The 19,955-nt window shown below is 36.4% G+C and overlaps 1 protein-coding gene across 1 annotated transcript in view; it reads left to right on the top strand.

Moving 5' to 3' along the window:
* The window catches only part of TOMM70 (translocase of outer mitochondrial membrane 70), a 33,849-nt gene extending 16,984 nt beyond the window's left edge, over positions 1 to 16,865 (top strand). Inside the window, exons 4-12 of the mRNA XM_003991582.5 lie at positions 674 to 783; positions 3,717 to 3,865; positions 5,469 to 5,676; positions 7,453 to 7,587; positions 8,596 to 8,703; positions 9,607 to 9,723; positions 12,981 to 13,078; positions 13,645 to 13,767; positions 14,765 to 16,865. Of these exons, the coding sequence (XP_003991631.1) occupies positions 674 to 783; positions 3,717 to 3,865; positions 5,469 to 5,676; positions 7,453 to 7,587; positions 8,596 to 8,703; positions 9,607 to 9,723; positions 12,981 to 13,078; positions 13,645 to 13,767; positions 14,765 to 14,918 (1,202 nt within the window). The 3' untranslated portion in view covers positions 14,919 to 16,865. The remainder of the gene's footprint in view (positions 1 to 673; positions 784 to 3,716; positions 3,866 to 5,468; positions 5,677 to 7,452; positions 7,588 to 8,595; positions 8,704 to 9,606; positions 9,724 to 12,980; positions 13,079 to 13,644; positions 13,768 to 14,764) is intronic.
* The last annotated feature ends 3,090 nt before the right edge of the window (positions 16,866 to 19,955 follow it).

The raw sequence follows: 19,955 nt of genomic DNA, 5'->3' as shown, positions 1-19,955 counted from the left end.
TGACTTTGGCATTAGCCAGGTTATCCGGGGAACATATGGACAGATTGACTTGTTTGGAGGAGCAAAGATTTGGAATTCTGAGAAATTGAATTCAGAAAGAGTGGGAACAGCCAATGCTTGAATACTCTAAAAGGTTGAGAGGTTCAGGAACCACTGATCTTTTAAATTTCAAACCACTTTATCTTCAGCTATGGCATAACCAGATGAAAATGGTATTTTGAAGCAGATTTAATTGAGAGCTCCCTGGCAAGATGGCTTTGGACACAAGGAATAACTTGTGAGGTCTATAAAAAGAATCAGACATGAGAAAGCCACATTACATTGATAAGGCCTTTAGGTGCTGGGCACAAGGGAGTCTTCCTGGATTCTTCATTTATTTACTGTGTAGAATGTGAGGGTGGTAAGAAACATCACAAACCATACAGGATAGTTCCTTGGATTTCACAGGTGAGAAAAGTGAATAACCAGAGAAGTGGAATGAATTTCTGAGTTTCGAGTTTGAGTTATAGAGTATATAAAACTAAAGTGTTGAGAAGCAAATTATTGGAAATGGAATTGATAGCTACATCAGGCCATCAATTTGGTTTGGCTTTCTGTGGTACATGGTGCCCATTTGATGCTGCTAATCATCTTTGCAATAATTTTATACTTTTGTTTTTTCCATCATCTCTAGATGTCACTGCTGTGTGTATACTAGAAGGGTTCCAAAATCAACAAAGCATGCTGTTAGCTGATAAAGTTCTTAAACTTCTTGGAAAAGAGAAAGCCAAAGAAAAATATAAGGTAAATCTAAGTTGGTTAATAGAGGGGATATACATTGTGAAGAGTCATTTTAATTTACACTGCTTGAACTTGGGCATGATGGCAGTGGTAACAACTGAAATTAGATCTGTGTTACACTTCTTTTTCTGTAATATTGGGCTTTTGTGGCTTATCTTTTTAAAAGAAGAATGTAGGCTATATGCAATATTGTATCTGGAGAATACTGAAAGAATTCATCTGTATTAGAGGTTGCCAAACAAAGCCTATGGACCGCATCCAGTCTGCCACCTGTTTGTATAAAATTTTATTGGAACACAGCACTCAGCCATCATTTTTGGCTGCTTTTAAGCTAAAACAGCAGAGTGAGGTGGTTGTGACAGGGACTGCATGGCCTGTAAAGCCTAAAATACTTACTACCTGGTCTTTTATAGAAACAATTTGCCAGGCCCTGTCTATATCATTAAAGGTATATTTTTAAGTGTATACTGTATAAATTGGCATTGGTTTTAAGCAGTCTGTAACAGATAATTTAATTCAAGAAGCCTTATTGAACAAAACTCCATGGTGGCCATTTTAGAAATAAATGGTCCTTGCCCTTACAGAATTACAGTTTAGTGAGAGAGACCATTAATAAGTATAAAAGGCATGATGTGGGGAAGTGTCATGAGGGATAGAAGTAGTGTCATGGGATTACCACAGGCATCACTAAATATCTGTCACTGGAAAATTTCTGCTAAACTTCAGTAATATTAAGGCAATTGTTCCTTTTTTCTTTAAGAATAATGTTTCCCTTAAGTTGATTTTAATAAGCTGTGTGTTTTTTTAATTTTACACCCCTGAATATCAGCTGAGTTAAACAGTTAAAATGGGTTTCTTCACTGCAGGACTTTCATGTGCTAGGATATGTTGTGAATCTTGGAGAGGAGTATAGCTGTAGTTGTTCTCGGTCTCTTTAAACTGTTCTTTTTTTCCCCTTGAGCATTTCCTAGAACTGGGATTCCTCACAGCACTGTAAAATATCATTTAATAGTCTCACAACCTTGAGGGAGCCTAATTTCCTTGTGTATATTTATAATGTTATTGTGGAGTGATTATATTGGTTGGTCTTCAGGGTGCTCAGAAAATACAAGATAACCCACATTTACATAGGTTCCAAATTAGTTTCCACTTATATTTTCTTTGAAGTTTTTATTTAAGTAATCTTTACACCCATTATGGAGCTTGAACTCACAACCCCGAGATCAAGAGTCGTTTGCTCTTGTGACTGAGACAGCCAGGAGCCTCTCCACTGCTCATATGCTACCTTTGTAAATTACAAAATACTTTTCATGTTATTGTTTTTATTTCTACAACAGCCCTATGAGAAAAATAAGGCAAGTATATTTGTTGCCATTTTACAGATAAGAAAACTGAAAGTGACATGTGCAGGGTCACATGGCTAATTAGTGGCACAGCTGGAACTTGTATCTTATTCCTTTGTTACTTAAGTCCATCACTTCCATTGTATTTATTTTAAATGTGTAATTCTGTGTGGAAGGCAGGAAGATACCTTTTCCAAGCTGAAATAGTAAACTAAAAGTAACGATTTAGTCTGTCTTCAGCAACTGCTATTTAAAGTGGCAAATGATTGCCACTATATATTCCTATACAATCTTTAGTGAAATACTGAAGTTAAGCATACTTGTCATTTGATGGGTGACCAATTGATTTACAGTATTAACCTGTATAATCCTAAATGAAGACATTGAATTTCTCCCATAAAAGTAGGGCTTTCCCTAAGATTTCCTTTGTCTTCTTTCCCAATCTCATCTATTCTAGATTCGATAATTTACTTACAAAGCCAAATTCCCTTGGGGTGCTGGGGTGGCTCAGTAGGTTAAGCCTCCAATTCCTGCTTTCAGTTCAGGTCATGATCTCATGGTTAGTGGGATTGAGCCTGTTTAGGATTCTCTCTCCCTCTCTCTGCCCTCCCCTGCTTGTGCTTGCTCTGTCTTCTCCTCTCTCTCTCTCACTCGCTCTCTCAGAATAAATAAACTTAATAAAGAAAAAAGCCAAATTCCTTTTTGTCCTTCTTCAAATACAAAGGCATTGAATCTACCAAAAAAACAGGAATGGTATTTATTATGCATACAATTTAAAATACCGTATTTCAACTTAAAAATCTTTGGGTTAGATTTTCAAGATAAAGGATCCAAAATATAAGGGCCCTATGGTTATGTTATTCCCTGTACCCTCTTGAAGATTTTATCCTAATTGGACTAAAAGGAAATAATTCTATAATGGTGAATCACATTGCCATGCCAAAAAGTAATGAAAACAAGAAATGTGATTTCATTCAGACTTTCAGTGGCATTTACTGTAATGGAGATCTTCAGATGCAGTACAGCTGGAGGTCAGATGAAAGCCCATGGTAAATGGACTTAACATTATAGCACCTGTGTAAGATGTGGTCTTGAGTGGTAAATTAAGATGCTGATCTAGAACAGAGACCAGAAGGAGATAATTTTTATTTTTTATTACATTTTTTAAAAATTCATTTTTAAGTAATGTCTATACCCAAGGTGGGGCTCAAACTTACCAGCCCCAAGAGTTGCATGCTCTGCCAGCTGAGCCAGCCAGGTGCCCCAGGAAATAATTTTTAACTTGGCAGTTATTTGCCTCCTGTGTTTGAGATTTCCCTTTCTTGGACTTTAACATGTAGTCCTAGGAGGTCTGGATATTTTACATCTTTGGAGAGGAGAGGTGTCATTTAAAACCTGCTTTGAACAACTGGGATGAGTAGCTTTACCAGTTCTACTGTCTCTTGTCCTGTGGTTTGCAGTCTGATATTCTTCAGTTATTTGAGAATGAGATCCTAGTTTTTACAGCAGTCATTCTCAGTATTGTACAAATGTACCTGCTTCTTCGGTCGGTGTTTTCTCATTTTGAAATATTTAAATGTGATTGAATTTCAGAATCGTGAACCTCTGATGCCATCTCCACAGTTTATCAAATCTTACTTCAGTTCTTTCACGGATGATATAATTTCTCAGCCCATGCTTAAAGGAGAGAAGTCTGATGAAGATAAAGACAAGGAAGGAGAGGCCTCAGAAGTTAAAGAAAAGTAAGTTTATCAACTGTAGTGTCTACGTAGTACCACATGATACTCTCAAGAGGATTCCCAGTGAGTCGAATAGCTGACTGTATTTGAATAGGGGCACTAACTTGAAAATTATCATGTAGCTCAACATACAGATGTTTTAGTGCAGGGAAGTTTATAATTTATAACTGTGAGATGCTTAGGAGTGCCCCATAGAGTGACTTTCTTCCAAGTTTTTCCTGCTTGCCTAGCCATTCTTTGGGCTTCTTGTGTCTGTTTCTGTAGAAAACTGAAACCAAAGTACAAGATGCTGTGTTTACAACTGAGGATCAAGTCATGTATGTATAGAAGTCACCTAGTCTGCTCATCCATTTATATTTATCAGTATTGTGTTTTGCTGTTAAGGTTAGCTCTCCTTTCTAAGAGAAGGTATAATATTATTACCAACATGACATTTTTTAATGAGTTGGGAAGAAAAGGGAATATTTGTTCTAGTAGCAGAGCATAATTTTGTGTCCATGGAATATTGGAAAGTTTGAGGAAACATTGCTTTTTATTTGTATGTCCCTAATTTTTCAACCAATGTTGGCCACCTTTTAAGGGAGGATACCATGTATAATTGTAGTTGATACACAGTCTTTTCAGAAAATTGTAGTACAGCAGTAAATGTTGAAGACCATGCCAATAATTTCCTCTTCAGGTTAGGGAACATTCCTTGCTAGAAAAATTGCAGTGAAGTTAGAGTGCAGGGAATATTACCATGTAATTATAGGAGAAGTTAGCAGATTTACAAGATTTTGACTGATAAGTTACTTGCCAGTTTTCTCTACTCAGGATATATAATGAAGGAAATGAGAAATGTATTTTAACTTACAGAGACTTATATTTGTAAGACCCCTTAAAGGTCAGCTAGTCATCTTAGAAGAATACTGATGTCACTGTATTTTAAAAATTTAGGGAACGGTGATTTTTTTTAAAGTCCTACTTAATAGAAGAATCTTCCCTTAAATTTGCTTCTTTGATATTTCCACCTATTCATTCTAGGTCTGTTTTGTAAACAACACAACTTCTGGGTGAGAGTCCTTCAGATAATTCTTTGCCTCCAGTATTGCTCCTTGACAGTGCATTTTCTACAACATAGCCAGAGTGTTCTCTACCAAGCAGAGATCAGGTCACGTCTCTTCCCTTGGCTTAGTGACCTAAACTTAATTATCTCCTAATTCTCTGTTCTTTCTGTTAGGCATAAAATAACTGTTGAGTGACATCAGTATGCCACAGGTGTGAAGGTGAATAAGACTGGATCCTTATCCATGATGCAGATCAGTCAGTCATTAGCTCATCCTTTAACATATATAAATGTCGAAGCCTGGGCAGTAACCCTCGGTTTCTGCTGTTGACTCTGCTGTTTACTTTTTTTTCCTAGTCTCCAAGACATCGAGAAAAATCCCAGTCCACATCAGAAATCCTAGTCCGTTATTCCTCCACCACCACACCACCCCATTCCAGTCCTATACTGGAATGTTAAGGGGAAGTAGATAGTTGATTAACTCTAGCATATGAAATGTTGAAGTTTCAGCATTTGATCCTTCCTTAGTAAATAATTTCCTGTGTTCATTTTTATTTTCAGTTCTGGATATCTAAGGGCCAAACAGTATATGGAAGAAGAAAACTACGATAAAATCATAAGTGAATGCTCAAAAGAAATAGATGCTCAAGGCAAATACATGGCAGAAGCATTATTACTACGAGCCACCTTCTACCTGCTTATTGGCAATGCCAATGCGGCCAAACCAGATTTAGATAAGGTCATCAGTTTGAAAGAAGCTAATGTGAAGGTACATTTAAAAATGTGTGTGTGTGTAAAAATTGATTAAAAAAAGGGACTTACAGGTTTTCCCAAATTTTCAAATTTTAGTTGCTATTCTCCAAAAGGCTGTTTTTATTTTGGAAGGAACTACCCCTAATGATGATTGGGTCAGTATGGTGAAACTGAAACATAAATATGAGTGATGTTTATCTTTAGCTAGGAAAGGATTTTTTTTTCTTTTTTCTATGGCATCTGTTAACTTGAGCTTCCCGTTATAGCCACTGCTTACTGTATTAGACTATATTTGGATAGGGGTAAGGGTGATATAGCAGTGCTATAGGTAATACTGTAAATAAAAATACAATAGGGAACACAAGATTATAAAATGCATTCAATAAAATAAACACATTTAATCTGAAAGATTTTTGTTACATGAATTAAAAAATAGGTTCTAAAAATATACAGAGATATATTGAAATATACCAAAAGTTTTTGTAGTTGCGTAGTTGGAACAGCTTTTTATCTTCCAGGTATTCTTATGTGTACATAATTATTTTCATAATTAAGATTTAGGGGGACCTGTTGAATTATATGAGTCTTCTACTCAGTGTTAACAAGACAAAGCTTAGCTACCAATTAACTAAAATTTCTTACTAGTTTGTTACATTTGTTCGGCCTGTTTGCTCAGTGAATTAAGTGAATTCTGTCTTTTTTCACCTCCAGATAATTCATTCATGTATTTTGTGGAATATAAAAGTTATTTTCAAGGCCTGAATTTTTAACAAACTATCTTAACTTCTTATAAACAAAAATAATTACAACTAAGTATTATTAAAAGTTCCTTTTAGAACTACCCTACGACCCAGCAATAGCACTACTAGGAATTTACCCAGGGAATACAGGAGTGCTGATTCATAGGGGCACATGTACCCCAATGTTTATAGCAGTGCTTTGAACAATAGCCAAATTATGGAAAGGGCCTAAATGTCCATCAACTGATGAATGGATAAAGAAGATGTGGTTTATATATACAATGGAATACTACTTGGCAATGAGCAAGAATGAAATCATGCCATTTGCAGCAACATGGATGGAACTGGAAGGTATTATGCTGAGTGAAAAAAGTCAGTCAGAAAAAGATACTATGTTTTCACTCATGTGGATCTTGAGAAACTTAACAGAAGACCATGGGGGAAGGGAAGGGGAAAAAAATAGTTACAGAGAGGGAAGGAAGCAAACCATAAGAGACTCTTAAATACAGAGAACAGAGGGTGGATGGGAGGGTGGGGGAGAGGGGAAAATGGGTGATGGGCATTGAGGAGGGCACTTGTTGGGATGAGCACTGGGTGTTGTGTGTAAGCGATGAACCACGGGAATCTACCCCAAAAACCAAGAGCACGCTTTACACACTGTATGTTAGCCAATTTGACAATAAATTATATTTAAAAAAAAAAAAAGTTCCTTTTAAAATGAAGTTTTCAAATTGAAGATACACTAATAACATGATCTTTATTTTTATTTCCTAGTGATCACAAATATGTTCTGTTTTTGTTAAAATTGTGGGGGTGTTCTTATTTCATCGAAAGAAAATTTACATGTACTTTTACCTCAAAAAAATTTTTTTGGAGAAGAAACCTATTTCTTCCTTCATGACTATAACTTTTTGTTTTAATGGCAAGTAGTAATGATGCTTATCATATACCCTGTACAAAGATTCACTCAAAATGTCAAAATGTGGTGTTCTCTCTCTCTCTCTCTCAAAAGAAAAAAAAAGACCTTTTCTTTTCTCATTTTGGTTATGTAGCTTCGCGCAAATGCTCTCATCAAAAGAGGCAGCATGTACATGCAACAGCAGCAGCCTTTGCTGTCTACTCAGGATTTTAACATGGCTGCTGACATTGATCCTCAGAATGCAGACGTTTATCACCACCGAGGACAGGTACTTTTCTTATCAAGAGTTCTGACCTTTGTACTAAGGAATAGGATACTAGTTTTGAGAAGGTTGTCAAAAGTTTTCTTGTGTCACTTCTGATAGCGTGAACAAAGTATCAAAGTATTTCACAGTCTGGGTGGGCGTTTATGTAGTCCTGTCTTGAATATTTGTCCTTTATAAAAAAAGAAACAGAAGGCTACAATTACTGGCTTGCCGGTTTGAGTTTGTTTTTCACGTATTTCTGGCTTTTAGGCTTTCAGTGAGTAAAACATTAAAAGCATTTATTGAATATTTTAGGTTAATGCTAGAATCAACAGGATGATTTCTGTGGGCTTGCTGTAAGGAAATAGCATCCTAAACTATCCAAACAGTACAAAAAAAATCTCTTCTGAATGGAGTTTTATAGTATTTGGTTTTTTAGTAAAAACTTGGTTTTTAGTAAAAATACACAGTGAAGGAAATCATTTCCAATTCCACCCTTATCTGGGGAAAACATGTCTTTATAACCCGTTTAACATGGATGGCTTCTTGGACTACATTAGGGTGGAATGTATAGGCTACATTTCCATACAACAGAAAAGCTGAAGTTCTTTCTAATGTAGGAAAATTTTACCTAATACTTCTATCTGAAGGCTGTTAAGAGATGTTAAGATAATCTCTTAAAATTCTTGACATTTTGATCCTTACTGGTAGTGTCTTAAGATTAATTTGAAAGATAATTACTCTTGTCTGATATGTTTGATATTTGAAAGTAGGGATGTTTTAGTCTTCTAGGAGAACAGGTTTCTTGCTTAAGAGTGACCAAAACTGCAGTACAAAAATGGTGGGTTTAATAGTATTTAATGTTTTTGAAAAAACTGGACACTAGTTTTTAGAATCTTTCCTTTAAATGATAGGATTTTCTAGTTCATGGTTTCTAGAAAGTAATTTTGTATTGAATACTACATGCTTAGCATTATGCTAAATTGTGGTAAGAGACACTGTATAGATAATTGTTTTTTTTTTCTTCCTTAGCTGAAAATATTGCTTGATCAAGTTGAGGAAGCAGTGGCAGATTTCGATGAATGTATTAGATTAAGACCTGAGTCAGCCCTGGCACAAGCTCAGAAATGTTTTGCATTGGTGGGTTCTACTTTCTTTTGTATTTTCCTAAACATCATTTTTATTTCCCATTGTTAACAAAAATAAGTGTTTCATTGTCTACAAAACCATCACCTATTTTTCTGCCAAAGGAAGACTACAAGAGAAAAACTGTTGGTTTAGGGAAATGGAAGTATAGTTGCTAATTGAGGTTTTGCTCCTATATTTCTCTGGATGTTTTGAGTTTATCTTGATAGATGTTTGTCCCTGATTTCATCCTCCCCTAAACAGCACCGTTCTTCTTACTTTTCTACCATAAACTAGCACAAAAAACAAAAGCATTTTGAGGAAGTACTCTTCAGTCATACCACATAACTGCTTTCTCATCTCGCCTTTGTAAAGCTGTTAATACTCAGAAACATGAAGCTAAAAATCAGGTAAAATAAGTCCATTTCTAGTGAAATGAGGTACTTCCAGTTAGCCCTTAAAGTCTGAGTCCTAAAAGAGTTTTTCTTAAAGAAATTGGGTCACAAGCACATTTATATTATGGATGAAAAATGTTACTAGATGAAGCTTTATAACACCTGTAGTAAGGTGATAATAAATTATATTTAGAAGCCACCATTTACAAAATGGAGAGCGTACTGGACTTCTAAAAGCCCTCATTTATATGCAGTGGTAACTTATACGTTAGTATGCCTTCTTCTAGATTATTAAACATCTTGAAATTGTATAATGGCAATGAAGTCATAGTTGTACATAGCAAATGGAGATATATCCAGAGATAGTTTCTTGCAACCCTTTTAGATGCAGCAAATTAGGTTAGCAAATCACCTGCTTTTCTGGAAATAATTTTGTGATTTTTGTGTGACTTTTGTAATATGTTAAATTCCATGAGTTTTTGAGTTCTTGATTTGACAGGCCTCTTTTGATTTATTTCCACAGTATCGCCAGGCATATACAGGAAACAATTCTTCACAAATCCAAGCAGCTATGAAAGGTTTTGAAGAGGTTATAAAGAAATTCCCAAGGTGTGCTGAAGGCTATGCACTGTATGCTCAGGTAAATGTGATTTTTCATATTTTTTTAGTGGGCAGTCTTTTTTTTTTTTTCTTTTTTCTTTTAAGATTTTATGTATGTATGTTTATTTTTTGAGAGAGAGAGAGAAAGGGAGACACATAATCCAAAGCAGGCCGTAGACTCCGAGCTCAGAGCGGTCAGCCCAGAGCCCGACACGGCTTAAACTCACGAACTGTGAGATAATGACCTGAGCTGAAGTCGGACACTTAGCCTACTGAGCCACCCAGGTGCCCAGAACCCCTAGATGGAGAGTTACATGCTCCACTGACTGAGCCAGCCAACCAGGTACCCCCAATTACCAGTCCTTTTAAAGAACTGCATTCATATGCTGAATTCCATATGGAAATCCGAAAACTGTGCTTCCCTGTTGCAGCTTCTATGAATACAAATAGCTCTGTTCCTGTTTTGATTTTCCTGGCACCAAAATGGTCTTGAATCACCTCAGGAGTGGCTCTTATGTTAATACAGTTTGAAAACCCTGGCCCTAAACTCCTAACATGGGGAGTCTGAAGTAGAGCATTTCCCTGAAGTGTTCATTTGGATTGGGTTCGCAAAATTAATTCCTTTAGGAAAATTTACCCTGTGCAATTGGTGAGAAGAATGTCCAAGGAAAGGTTTTTCTTCCTCTTTGATCATTGTTCTTTTAAATGGCTAGATAGGCTGTAACAGCTTATTTTATTTCTCTATGGTTTGCCAACTCTTGAGCTTTCCTTGCTTTAGGATTGAAGGTGTGGAAAGTGGGATGTACATTTGAATTTTTTTCACTTTTTAATTGTAGTCTGAAGTCTCTGAGAAATTACTAATTTTCAGTCATCCATTTAAATGAAAATGGTTAGCTTCTTATAGCCACAGTTAGACTTTTTCCTGCAACTAAATGATCTTGGAATGGCTGTTTTCTTTCTTAGTCTTTAAGTTGAAATTTGCTTTTGATATATTCATAAACCAGACATCTCAATACACTGTATAATATCTTCTCTTACTCTTTTTTATTCTAAATAAATGTTTTCCCCCTGACCCAAACATCACAGAAATAGGAAACATTTAAAAATGACCATCTCTGGGGGCGCCTGGGTGGCTCATTCAGTTGTGTGTCTGACTCTTGATTTCAGCTCATGTCATGATCTCACTGTTGTGAGATCGAGCCCCATGTCAGGGTATGCCCTGAGCGTGGAATCTGCTTGGGATTCTCCCTCGCTCTCTCTCTGTCCCTCCTCTGCTCGCTCGTGCAATCTTTGTCTCAAAAGTAAACTTTTTTTTTTTTAAAAAATGACCATCTATGGTAGATTCCTACCTCCAAACCTTTCTGAAGGTTGTTTTTGTTTTTATTGTCTTTCATGCTACCTTTAGTCAAGTTGTAAGTGCCACAGGCCATAACTTTTTTTTTTTTTTTTTTTTTTTTTTTTTTGTGAGTGGGATGATGACAAGATGGACTCGTGTTAGCTCTGTTCTTTAAAAGTCCTAATATCACTGCATTGTTAGGAACTGAGATTCAGGATATGAAGTACAACCCAGAAATTCTTTAAATTGAGTGTGAGGAGTGCCTGGGTGGCTCAGTCAGTTAAGCGTCAAACTCTTGATCTCAGCCCAGGTCATGATCTCACAGGTTTATGAGTTTGAGCCCCACATTGGGTTCTGTGCTGACAGAGCAGAGCCTGCTTGAGATTCTCTGTCTCCCCCTCTCTTTGCCCCTTTCCTGCTTGCTTGCGCTGTCTCTGAAAAGTAAACATTTAAAAAAAAAAAAAAAGTAGGAGCACCTGGTGGCTCAGTTGTTTGAGTGACCGACTTATAGTTTCGGCTCACTTTATGATCTCATGGGGTCTGAGCCCTGCATCCTGCTCTGCACTGATAGCATGGAGCCTGCTTGGGATTCTCTCCCTCCTTGTCTCTCTACCCCTCCCCACTAGCACTCACTCATTGTCTCTCTCTCTCTCAAAAATAAAAACATTTAAAAACCTTTTTTTTTTTTTAAATGAATTGAGTTTGAAATGATCTTATCTCTCCTTAGAATTTCTAGACAGGATGATGAAACATTGCTGATTACGCACAGTATTTAATTGTGAAAGCATGTATAAGATAAAATTTTATAAAATGTATTATATAAGTTAAAATAGGACAAACACACATTATAATTGTATGACATTTTTATTGAAAGGTACACTTGGGTTTGATTAGGTTTGATTAGGAACAAACCAGAAGACGACAGTACCACCCTATTCTCATCACGGAAATGAAATTCAAAAGGATTTTTTTTAGCACAGATTTCTATAGGCAGCTAAAAGAACAAAGGCCACTGCATAGCTTTAAAGGAAACTCATACTAGGTACGGGTCTTCAGAGTTTTCCTTATTGCACATGCCCTGTCTCTATGCCATCTTCAGAACAGCTGTGGCTTACTCGGGCTATCTTCTTATCAGCCCTAACATTACTAGTCTGTTTGCACTAAAATAAGTATCCTTTGACCCCTCTTCTGCTTTTTACTTCACATATAATATATATGTTACTTTATACACAAATAGATGTGGTTACATAGTGTAACCTTTTTAACTCTCAAGCTTGAGCTTAGATGCTAGCCAGCTCTCAATAGTTTCAGTGTGAACTGATATCCATGTAACCAAGCCTTCCATTTCTGCCATGGGATTTGCCCTAAAATAGTTGACTGTAGCTGCTTTTTTTTTTTTCTTTTATCAGTCATTTTTAAGGAATCACTTTGGTAACAGTTAACACCTAATTGAATTTATTCTTCCAAACGAGTGGCTCAGTTGGTTGAGTACCCAACTGTTGATCTCGGCTCAGGTCATGATCTCGGAGTCCATGAGATCAAGCCCGGTGTCGGGGTCTGTGCTGACAGTATGAAGCCTGCTTGGGATTCTCTGTTTCCCTCTCTCTGCTCCTCCCCTGTTCTCTGTTTTAAAAATACATAAATGAACATTAAAAAAACAAAATAAGAACTGGCACCAAGAGTGGGATTTTCTCTACAGTGTACCAGATCATCTGTTCTTGTAATATCACTAACCACTTGCCAAAAAGAAAGAAAAGTTAATATTTCATATTTATAAGAATGCTTTGTAAAAAAAAAAAATAATACTAAGATGTAACATTTTTAAATAAGTTTATATCCCCAAAACAGAATTTGGTAATGAATGGATAAATTAAGTAAATTTTAATAATTAGTAAACAATATACTTTTAATTGTTTAGGTTGACAGTTACCTTAATATAACTGAAGTATCTCCTCATATAGGCATTAACAGATCAACAACAGTTTGGTAAAGCTGATGATATGTATGATAAATGTATTGATTTGGAACCAGATAATGCCACAACATATGTTCATAAAGGGTATGTATATTTGTGGTTCTCTTTGTTTCTGTAAGAAACTGTATTTCCTGCATAGTAATAAGATGGATTTCTTCTAGTCCTTAAGAAAGGAAGTGGGGGACTGTGATAGAGAGTGTCAGTGAGTTAACTGACAAATTTCCTAATGCTGTGTGGATGCTTTATTAATTTTTGAAATTGTACTTACATTTCATTTTTACACAGCAATTAATGTACTAGCATAAAGATTTCAGTTCTGAACATCCTGTCAAATATTACCTGTATCAAAGTAAGTTTTTTCAGTCCTTGTGTACTTGAATTATCATTAAGAAAAAAACTTAAATTATACAAAGTAAGAAAATAGGCCATGCAAGGTAAGTCAGTAGTAGAGCCTAGACCTTTGGACACTTTTTTCATAATAAGGAATTTGGACTATAAAACCAATATAAAATTGAGGGGGGGGAATTAATGCTGATTATGGTTTTAGTTGGGTTTTCCTTGTAAATTCATTGAGGTCGGAAATTGAGTCACGTACTTATCCTAATGATACTGTGCCATCGTCCCATCTGACTGCCTTGTTGCATTTGCAGTTTACTTCAGCTTCAGTGGAAGCAAGATCTGGATAGAGGTTTGGAGCTCATCAGCAAGGCTATTGAAATTGACAATAAATGTGATTTTGCATATGAAACCATGGGAACTATTGAAGTGCAAAGGTAACTCCTACAGTATGTTAGAAAATTTAAGGCAGCTCCATAGATACTTATCTTTTCATTCTTCTCATTACAGATATGTTATTGTCCATATCCATTAAGTCTTAATATGTCATGCCTTTTGAAGCAAGCTTCCCTTGGGGCGCCTGGGTGGCGCAGTCGGTTAAGCGTCCGACTTCAGCCAGGTCACGATCTCGCGGTCCGTGAGTTCGAGCCCCGCGTCAGGCTCTGGGCTGATGGCTCAGAGCCTGGAGCCTGTTTCTGATTCTGTGTCTCCCTCTCTCTCTGCCCCTCCCCCGTTCATGCTCTGTCTCTCTCTGTCCCAAAAATAAAATAAAACGAAAAAAAAAAAAAAAAATGAAGCAAGCTTCCCTTAAAAGTATACAACTTTGATTTGCCTTGTTTCATTACTTTTTCAATTTAAAAGTCACTCTTTAAGGCCCCTGGATACTATTGTTCTCTGAGGTTACGTCACTGCCTTTTTTTTTTTTTTAAATCTATCTTTGGGGGGTGGGGGGAGAATGCAAGCAGGGGAGGGGCAGGGTGAGGGCGACAGGATCTGAAGCAGGTTCAGCACTGACAGGCTGACAGCAGCGAGCCCTACGTGGGGCTCAAACTCACAAACTGCGAGATCATGACATGAGCTGAAGCTGGACACTCAACCGCCCCATGTCACTGCTTTCTAAAGGAGCCTTATGATTTAGTACAGAAACACAATGAATTTAGGAGCCAGACGGGATTATAATTTTGAGTAAGTCATTTAATTTCTAGTCTCACTGTTCTTATCTGTAAACAGAGACTACAGAGGTATAATGTAAGCACATAGTATTTATAATAGTAGCTAACATTGAGTGCTTTCTTTGTGCTAGGCACTATTTTGTTTCTTATAAAGGAACAAAGAATTTATTAGGATCATAGTTGAACCTTAGTGGTCAGAAACTTCACTGTATTCTGTAAAATTCCTATAGGATGTGAAACATTTAAAATTTTGTTCTTTTAGAGGAAACATGGAGAAAGCCATTGACATGTTCAACAAAGCTATTAACCTGGCCAAATCGGAGATGGAGATGGCTCATCTGTACTCACTGTGTGATGCTGCTCATGCCCAGACAGAAGTTGCAAAGAAATACGGATTAAAACCACCAACATTATAAAATAGGGGGAAAGAGAATGACCCTCTTTTTAGAAGTTTACTCCCTTTTCAACTGAACCCTAAAGACACTGTCATGAACTGTGTTGAATGGTGGAACTTAGTATTTCTGTTTGTGCTATTGTCATTCATTACAGGTTTCATGTCTAGGTGTTGTGGGAGTGGCTGTTGAAGGAAGTTTGCAGTGTTGCAGCTTTTATTCCCTGTGCAACAAAAGCTTAGAACCTGTTAAAGGGATATGAAAGCTGCAAAGAGTACAGATGATAATTAGCCATGCAAATAAAAACTTTGATTTGTTGATTTGGCTTTTTTTTTTTTGAGGCGGGGGATGGGGGGCGATGGTTATGTTCTGGATGATTTGTGTGTGTGTGTGTGTGTGAGTGTGCACGTACGTAATATATTTTACAGCATGTTGGTTTTTAAATTCATATAGTAAGTGCTGTAAAACTAGTTTCTTTGATTCAGTTAATCCCTTTAGTTTTTTATTTAAGGAAACAAAGCTTAAATGGGGATTTTGTTTTGAAGGCAGCAAAACTGAGACCCTTTAAACCACTGTCAGCGTGCACAATGCCTCTGATTCTGCAGAATTGTTAGATTCAGTGGCAACTTAAGCCTTTTGACCCCATTCAACTCCAATGGATAATGTACATTGTTCCTAAAGTCTATAGCAACTGGCTTTCATACAGTAAATCACACAGAACCAAATATTCTGGTATATATGCTGGAAGACTGAAAATTAATGGGTGAGTGAACCAGGCAAGAGGTAAGATGAAATAGAAATGGGTTTTAATTGCCTGTGGCTACTTTTTATATTAGGCACACTATTTAATAGTGTACTTTTGAAAGAAAATTCAGGTTGGTTGTGTGTATAAAGATGAAGTGTAATACATGGGAGTGTTTAATTAGCTTAAAATTTGTAGTGCAGAAATGTGGCTAAAGGTTCCAAAAGGATATGTTTTGGAGTCAGAAGCATAGTATTTCCTAAGGTGGTAAGTTTAGTGTTTTAACTATGGCTATGTGTGCTTAAAGAATTTTAAGCCAGTATTTTCAGAAGTGCTGAAGAAATGTGGAATGCTTTTTGTTTGGAGCTAACCTTGCTCTCTAGTGCCTGACTGCCCATGCCTAGATCTTTACTAGGGACACTGACAGTTTTATCTTTATTTCACCTTCTTACTGAAAAAAAAAAAAAAATTTGTTCTTGTTTTCCAATTGTCACTTTTCTAGACCATCCTTTTGTTTATATGCTGGATTTTTCTGGTGGGAGAGAGGTTGTGTTCTTAAAGTGTCTCGTTTTGAGATATTTGGAGTTGGGAGAGGTTTATTTAAGTCTGAGTATAATAAAAAAGCAAGCAAGCCTTTGGTTACACTCTGGAAATGAATTCTAATTGGTTTACATTTTTGGGAGTAAAGGAGCATTGTATCCCCCTGTAAGAGGGTGCTTTATCCTAATGAAGTCAAAAAGATTCTGTCTACAAGTGCTACTTTTTTAGAAACTATGAGAAATGACCCCTTCCAAAGTCAGTCTGGAAGACACTGAGGAGGCCTCTAGTGGGGACAGTTTAACATAACTGAAGATGGCCTGGATAATGGAAAGTTTGAGAGCTGTGCATTTTAGTTCTTAAACTATGTACCAATTATCATGATCCCTGAATACAGAAGTGTTCTACATATCTGAATAACCTCGGACTTAAAGTTTTTATTTGCATGGCTATATTTATATTAACACTGGTATTTTCTTCTCTTCTCCCTTCCTACCCTTTGGGGTTGGGTAGAAAAAGACACGAAGGAAACTGAAGCATGTGCCATTCAATACTATCATTCCAAATCCTCATGGACTATTGCTTGTTCTGAAAAATTTGAAACTGCACTGAAAGCTGCATTTGTCTGTATCTTTTCTTTTGTAAATGACCTCACATGTAAATTCACCAAATAAATATTACATTCAAGCTTTTCTATCTGTCCTTTAAATAAAAAGATAGGTACTTTATTTATCATAGTATTGAGTAAAACCATAATCATTCTCTTATGGGCTTAAACTAACTGAAAATAGGTCTCATTAGTATATGAAGCAAATTAAATTTTTGGTGTGAATTGTGGAGGTTCCTGAGAACATCTGTCCTTCCTGTTGGAGAAACAAAGCTCCAAGAAGGGCTACCAGAGCCAGCTTCCTTTATTGCTACCTATACCTGCCCTTACCTATGCTTGCATGGCAGCCTAGAAGTCTGCCAACCAGACCTGAGCCTTGTGTCTAACATGATCTTCGAACTGGTTTCACCAAGTTTTAGTCACAGTTTGCAACCACTCTAGTCTTTCAGAAAGGATGCCTGACATTATCTGTCTAGTAACTGAGGTATAAATAGGAATATATCCCAAAACAACAGTACAAAATTTGGTTTTAAAACAATTCTGGTAGAACTTTCAGGTCTCTGGGAACTCAAGGCTGCTTATAAACAGGAGGACCATATGATTTAAGCAAACCAGGAAACTTCTGAGTATAAAAGTAATAATTATTTAAGCCTGTTCTGGGTACACTGGGCTCTTTGCTATTTGTATATATAAGAAAATAACATACAAGGAGGGGGGAGTAATTAATCCTAAACTCAGTCCTCTTTAAAACTGATTTGTGAATAAAGTGATAGAACTTTAACTTGATCTATTTTCAAGCCTTAACACACTGATTGAATAATGGTCCCCCAAAATATACCCACATCTTGATCCATGGAATCTGTGAATGTTAATTTATATAGCAAAAATGAACTTGGTAGATATGATTGTTAATGATCTTGACATGGGAGGATTATGCTGGATTATCTGAGTAAACCCCAAATGTAATCCCAAGTGTGTTTGTAAGAGGGAAATTGCAGACAGGAGATTATGTGACTACAGGGAGAGAGTAGAGTGACGTGGCCACAAACCAAGGAATGCTGGCAGCCACCAGAAGCTGGAAAAGCAAGAAATAGATTCTGCCTTAAAGCAGATGTTGGCCCTGCCACTAAATTTGTGGCAACTTGGTTACAGGACTGATAGGAAACTAACATACACTCCTCCCATCTATTGTGTACACGTGGCTTACAATTTAAAGGAATTCTTTTAGGTATCTCAAAGTCCAGCACGTCTTCATGTACACTTAAATTTTGGCAAAAAGTGGTTTAGGCAATGAATGTATACCCAGGCCACAGTGTGGAGGTTTAATCAAGAGCTGGAACATTTGTGATGTAAAATACATGTGATCATGGTACACTCAACCAGACCAAAAGGCTGCTCCTTCAGTTATGAGGCAAAAGTTGACACACCAATCTCCGATGAATATAGATGCAAAATTCAACAAAATATTACCACACTAAATCATACATTAAAAAAAGTCATTTACCCCAGTCAAGTAGGATTTAATCCATGGAGATTCAAAATTTGCAAATCAATGTACTATATCACATTAATGAAAGATAAAAAGATATTATCGTCTCAATGGATGCAGAAAAAGCACATGACAAGTACAACATGCATTCTCTCAAAGTAGGTTTAGAGGAAACATCTCAACGTATTAAAAACGACATATGAAAAAACCTATAGTATACTAACATACTCAATGGTGAAAGCTTTACTTCTAAGATCAGAAACACACACGTGTCCACTCAACACTTACCTGGAAGCCGAGCCACAGCAATCAGACAAGCAAAAAAACAAAAGATATCCAAACTGGAAAGACGTAAAACTTTTGTGGATAGCACAATGCTATATACAGAAAATCCTAAAGACTCCACCAAAAAACTACTAGCACTAATAAATGAATTCAGTAAAGTTGCAGGATACAAATCGACATTATGTAACAGATTATGTAACATATATCTGTTACATTTCTACAGACTAATAATGTAGCAGAAAGAAAAATTAAGAAAGTCTTATTTACAATTGCATCAAAAAGAATAAACTTTAGGATGAACCTTAACCAAGGAGGTGAAAGACATGTACTCTGAAAACTATAAAACCATGATGAAACAAACTCAAAATGGAATAAAAAGATACCATGGTCATGGAATGGAGGAACCAATCTTGTTAAACTGCATACTACCCAGAGCAACCTACAGGTTTAATGTAATACCTGTCAAAATACCAACATTTTCCACAGAACTAGAAAAATTCTAAAATTTGTGTGGAACCCAAAAAGACTCCGAATAGCCAACGCAATCTTGAGAAGAACAAATTAGAGATGTATCACTATCCCAGATTACAAATTACACAACTGTAGTAATCAAAACAGTATGGTAGTAGCATGTTAAAGGACCCATAGATCAATGGAACAGAATAGACATCCCCAGAAATAAAACCATGCTTATATGCTCAATTAACCTATGACAAAGGAGGCTAGAACATAACAGGGAAATGACAGACCCTTCAATAAATGGTGCTGGGAAAACTAGACCACTTTCTAATGCCATACACAATAATAAACTCAAAATGGATTAAAGGTGAGACCTGAAACTATAAAACCTGCAAAAGAAAACAGTAATTTCTTAGACATCAGCTGTCACATTTTTCAAGATCTGTCTCAGCCAAGGGAAGCCAAAGCAAAATTAAATTGCTAGGACCACATCAAAATAAAACGCTTTTGCACAATGAAGGCAAACCATCAACAAAACAAAAAGGCAACCTACTGAATGGGAGGAGAAATTCACAAAAGATATATCCAATAAAGGGTTAATGTAAAAAACATAAAGAACTTCTACAACTCAATCCCCCCCCAAAACAAATAATTCACTTAAAAAATGGGCAAAGTACCTGAATAGACATTTTTTCAAAAAAGACATACAGATGGCCAACATACACATGAAAAGATACTCAACATCACTTATAAGGGAAATGCAAATCAAAACCAAAATGAATGGCTCAAATCAAATCAGAATGTCTCAAATAAAAAAGACGAAATAACAAGTGCTGACAAGGATATGGAGAAAAAGGAACCGTCCTGCCCATTGGTGGGAAGGCAAATTGGTGTAGCCACTGTGGAAAACAATATGGAGGTTCCTCAAAAAATTAGAATTAC

The sequence above is a fragment of the Felis catus genome, chromosome C2, assembly GCF_018350175.1.
Source record: "Felis catus isolate Fca126 chromosome C2, F.catus_Fca126_mat1.0, whole genome shotgun sequence".
In the NCBI taxonomy this organism is placed as follows: domain Eukaryota; kingdom Metazoa; phylum Chordata; class Mammalia; order Carnivora; family Felidae; genus Felis; species Felis catus.
This window is presented reverse-complemented; position numbering and strand designations above follow the sequence as displayed.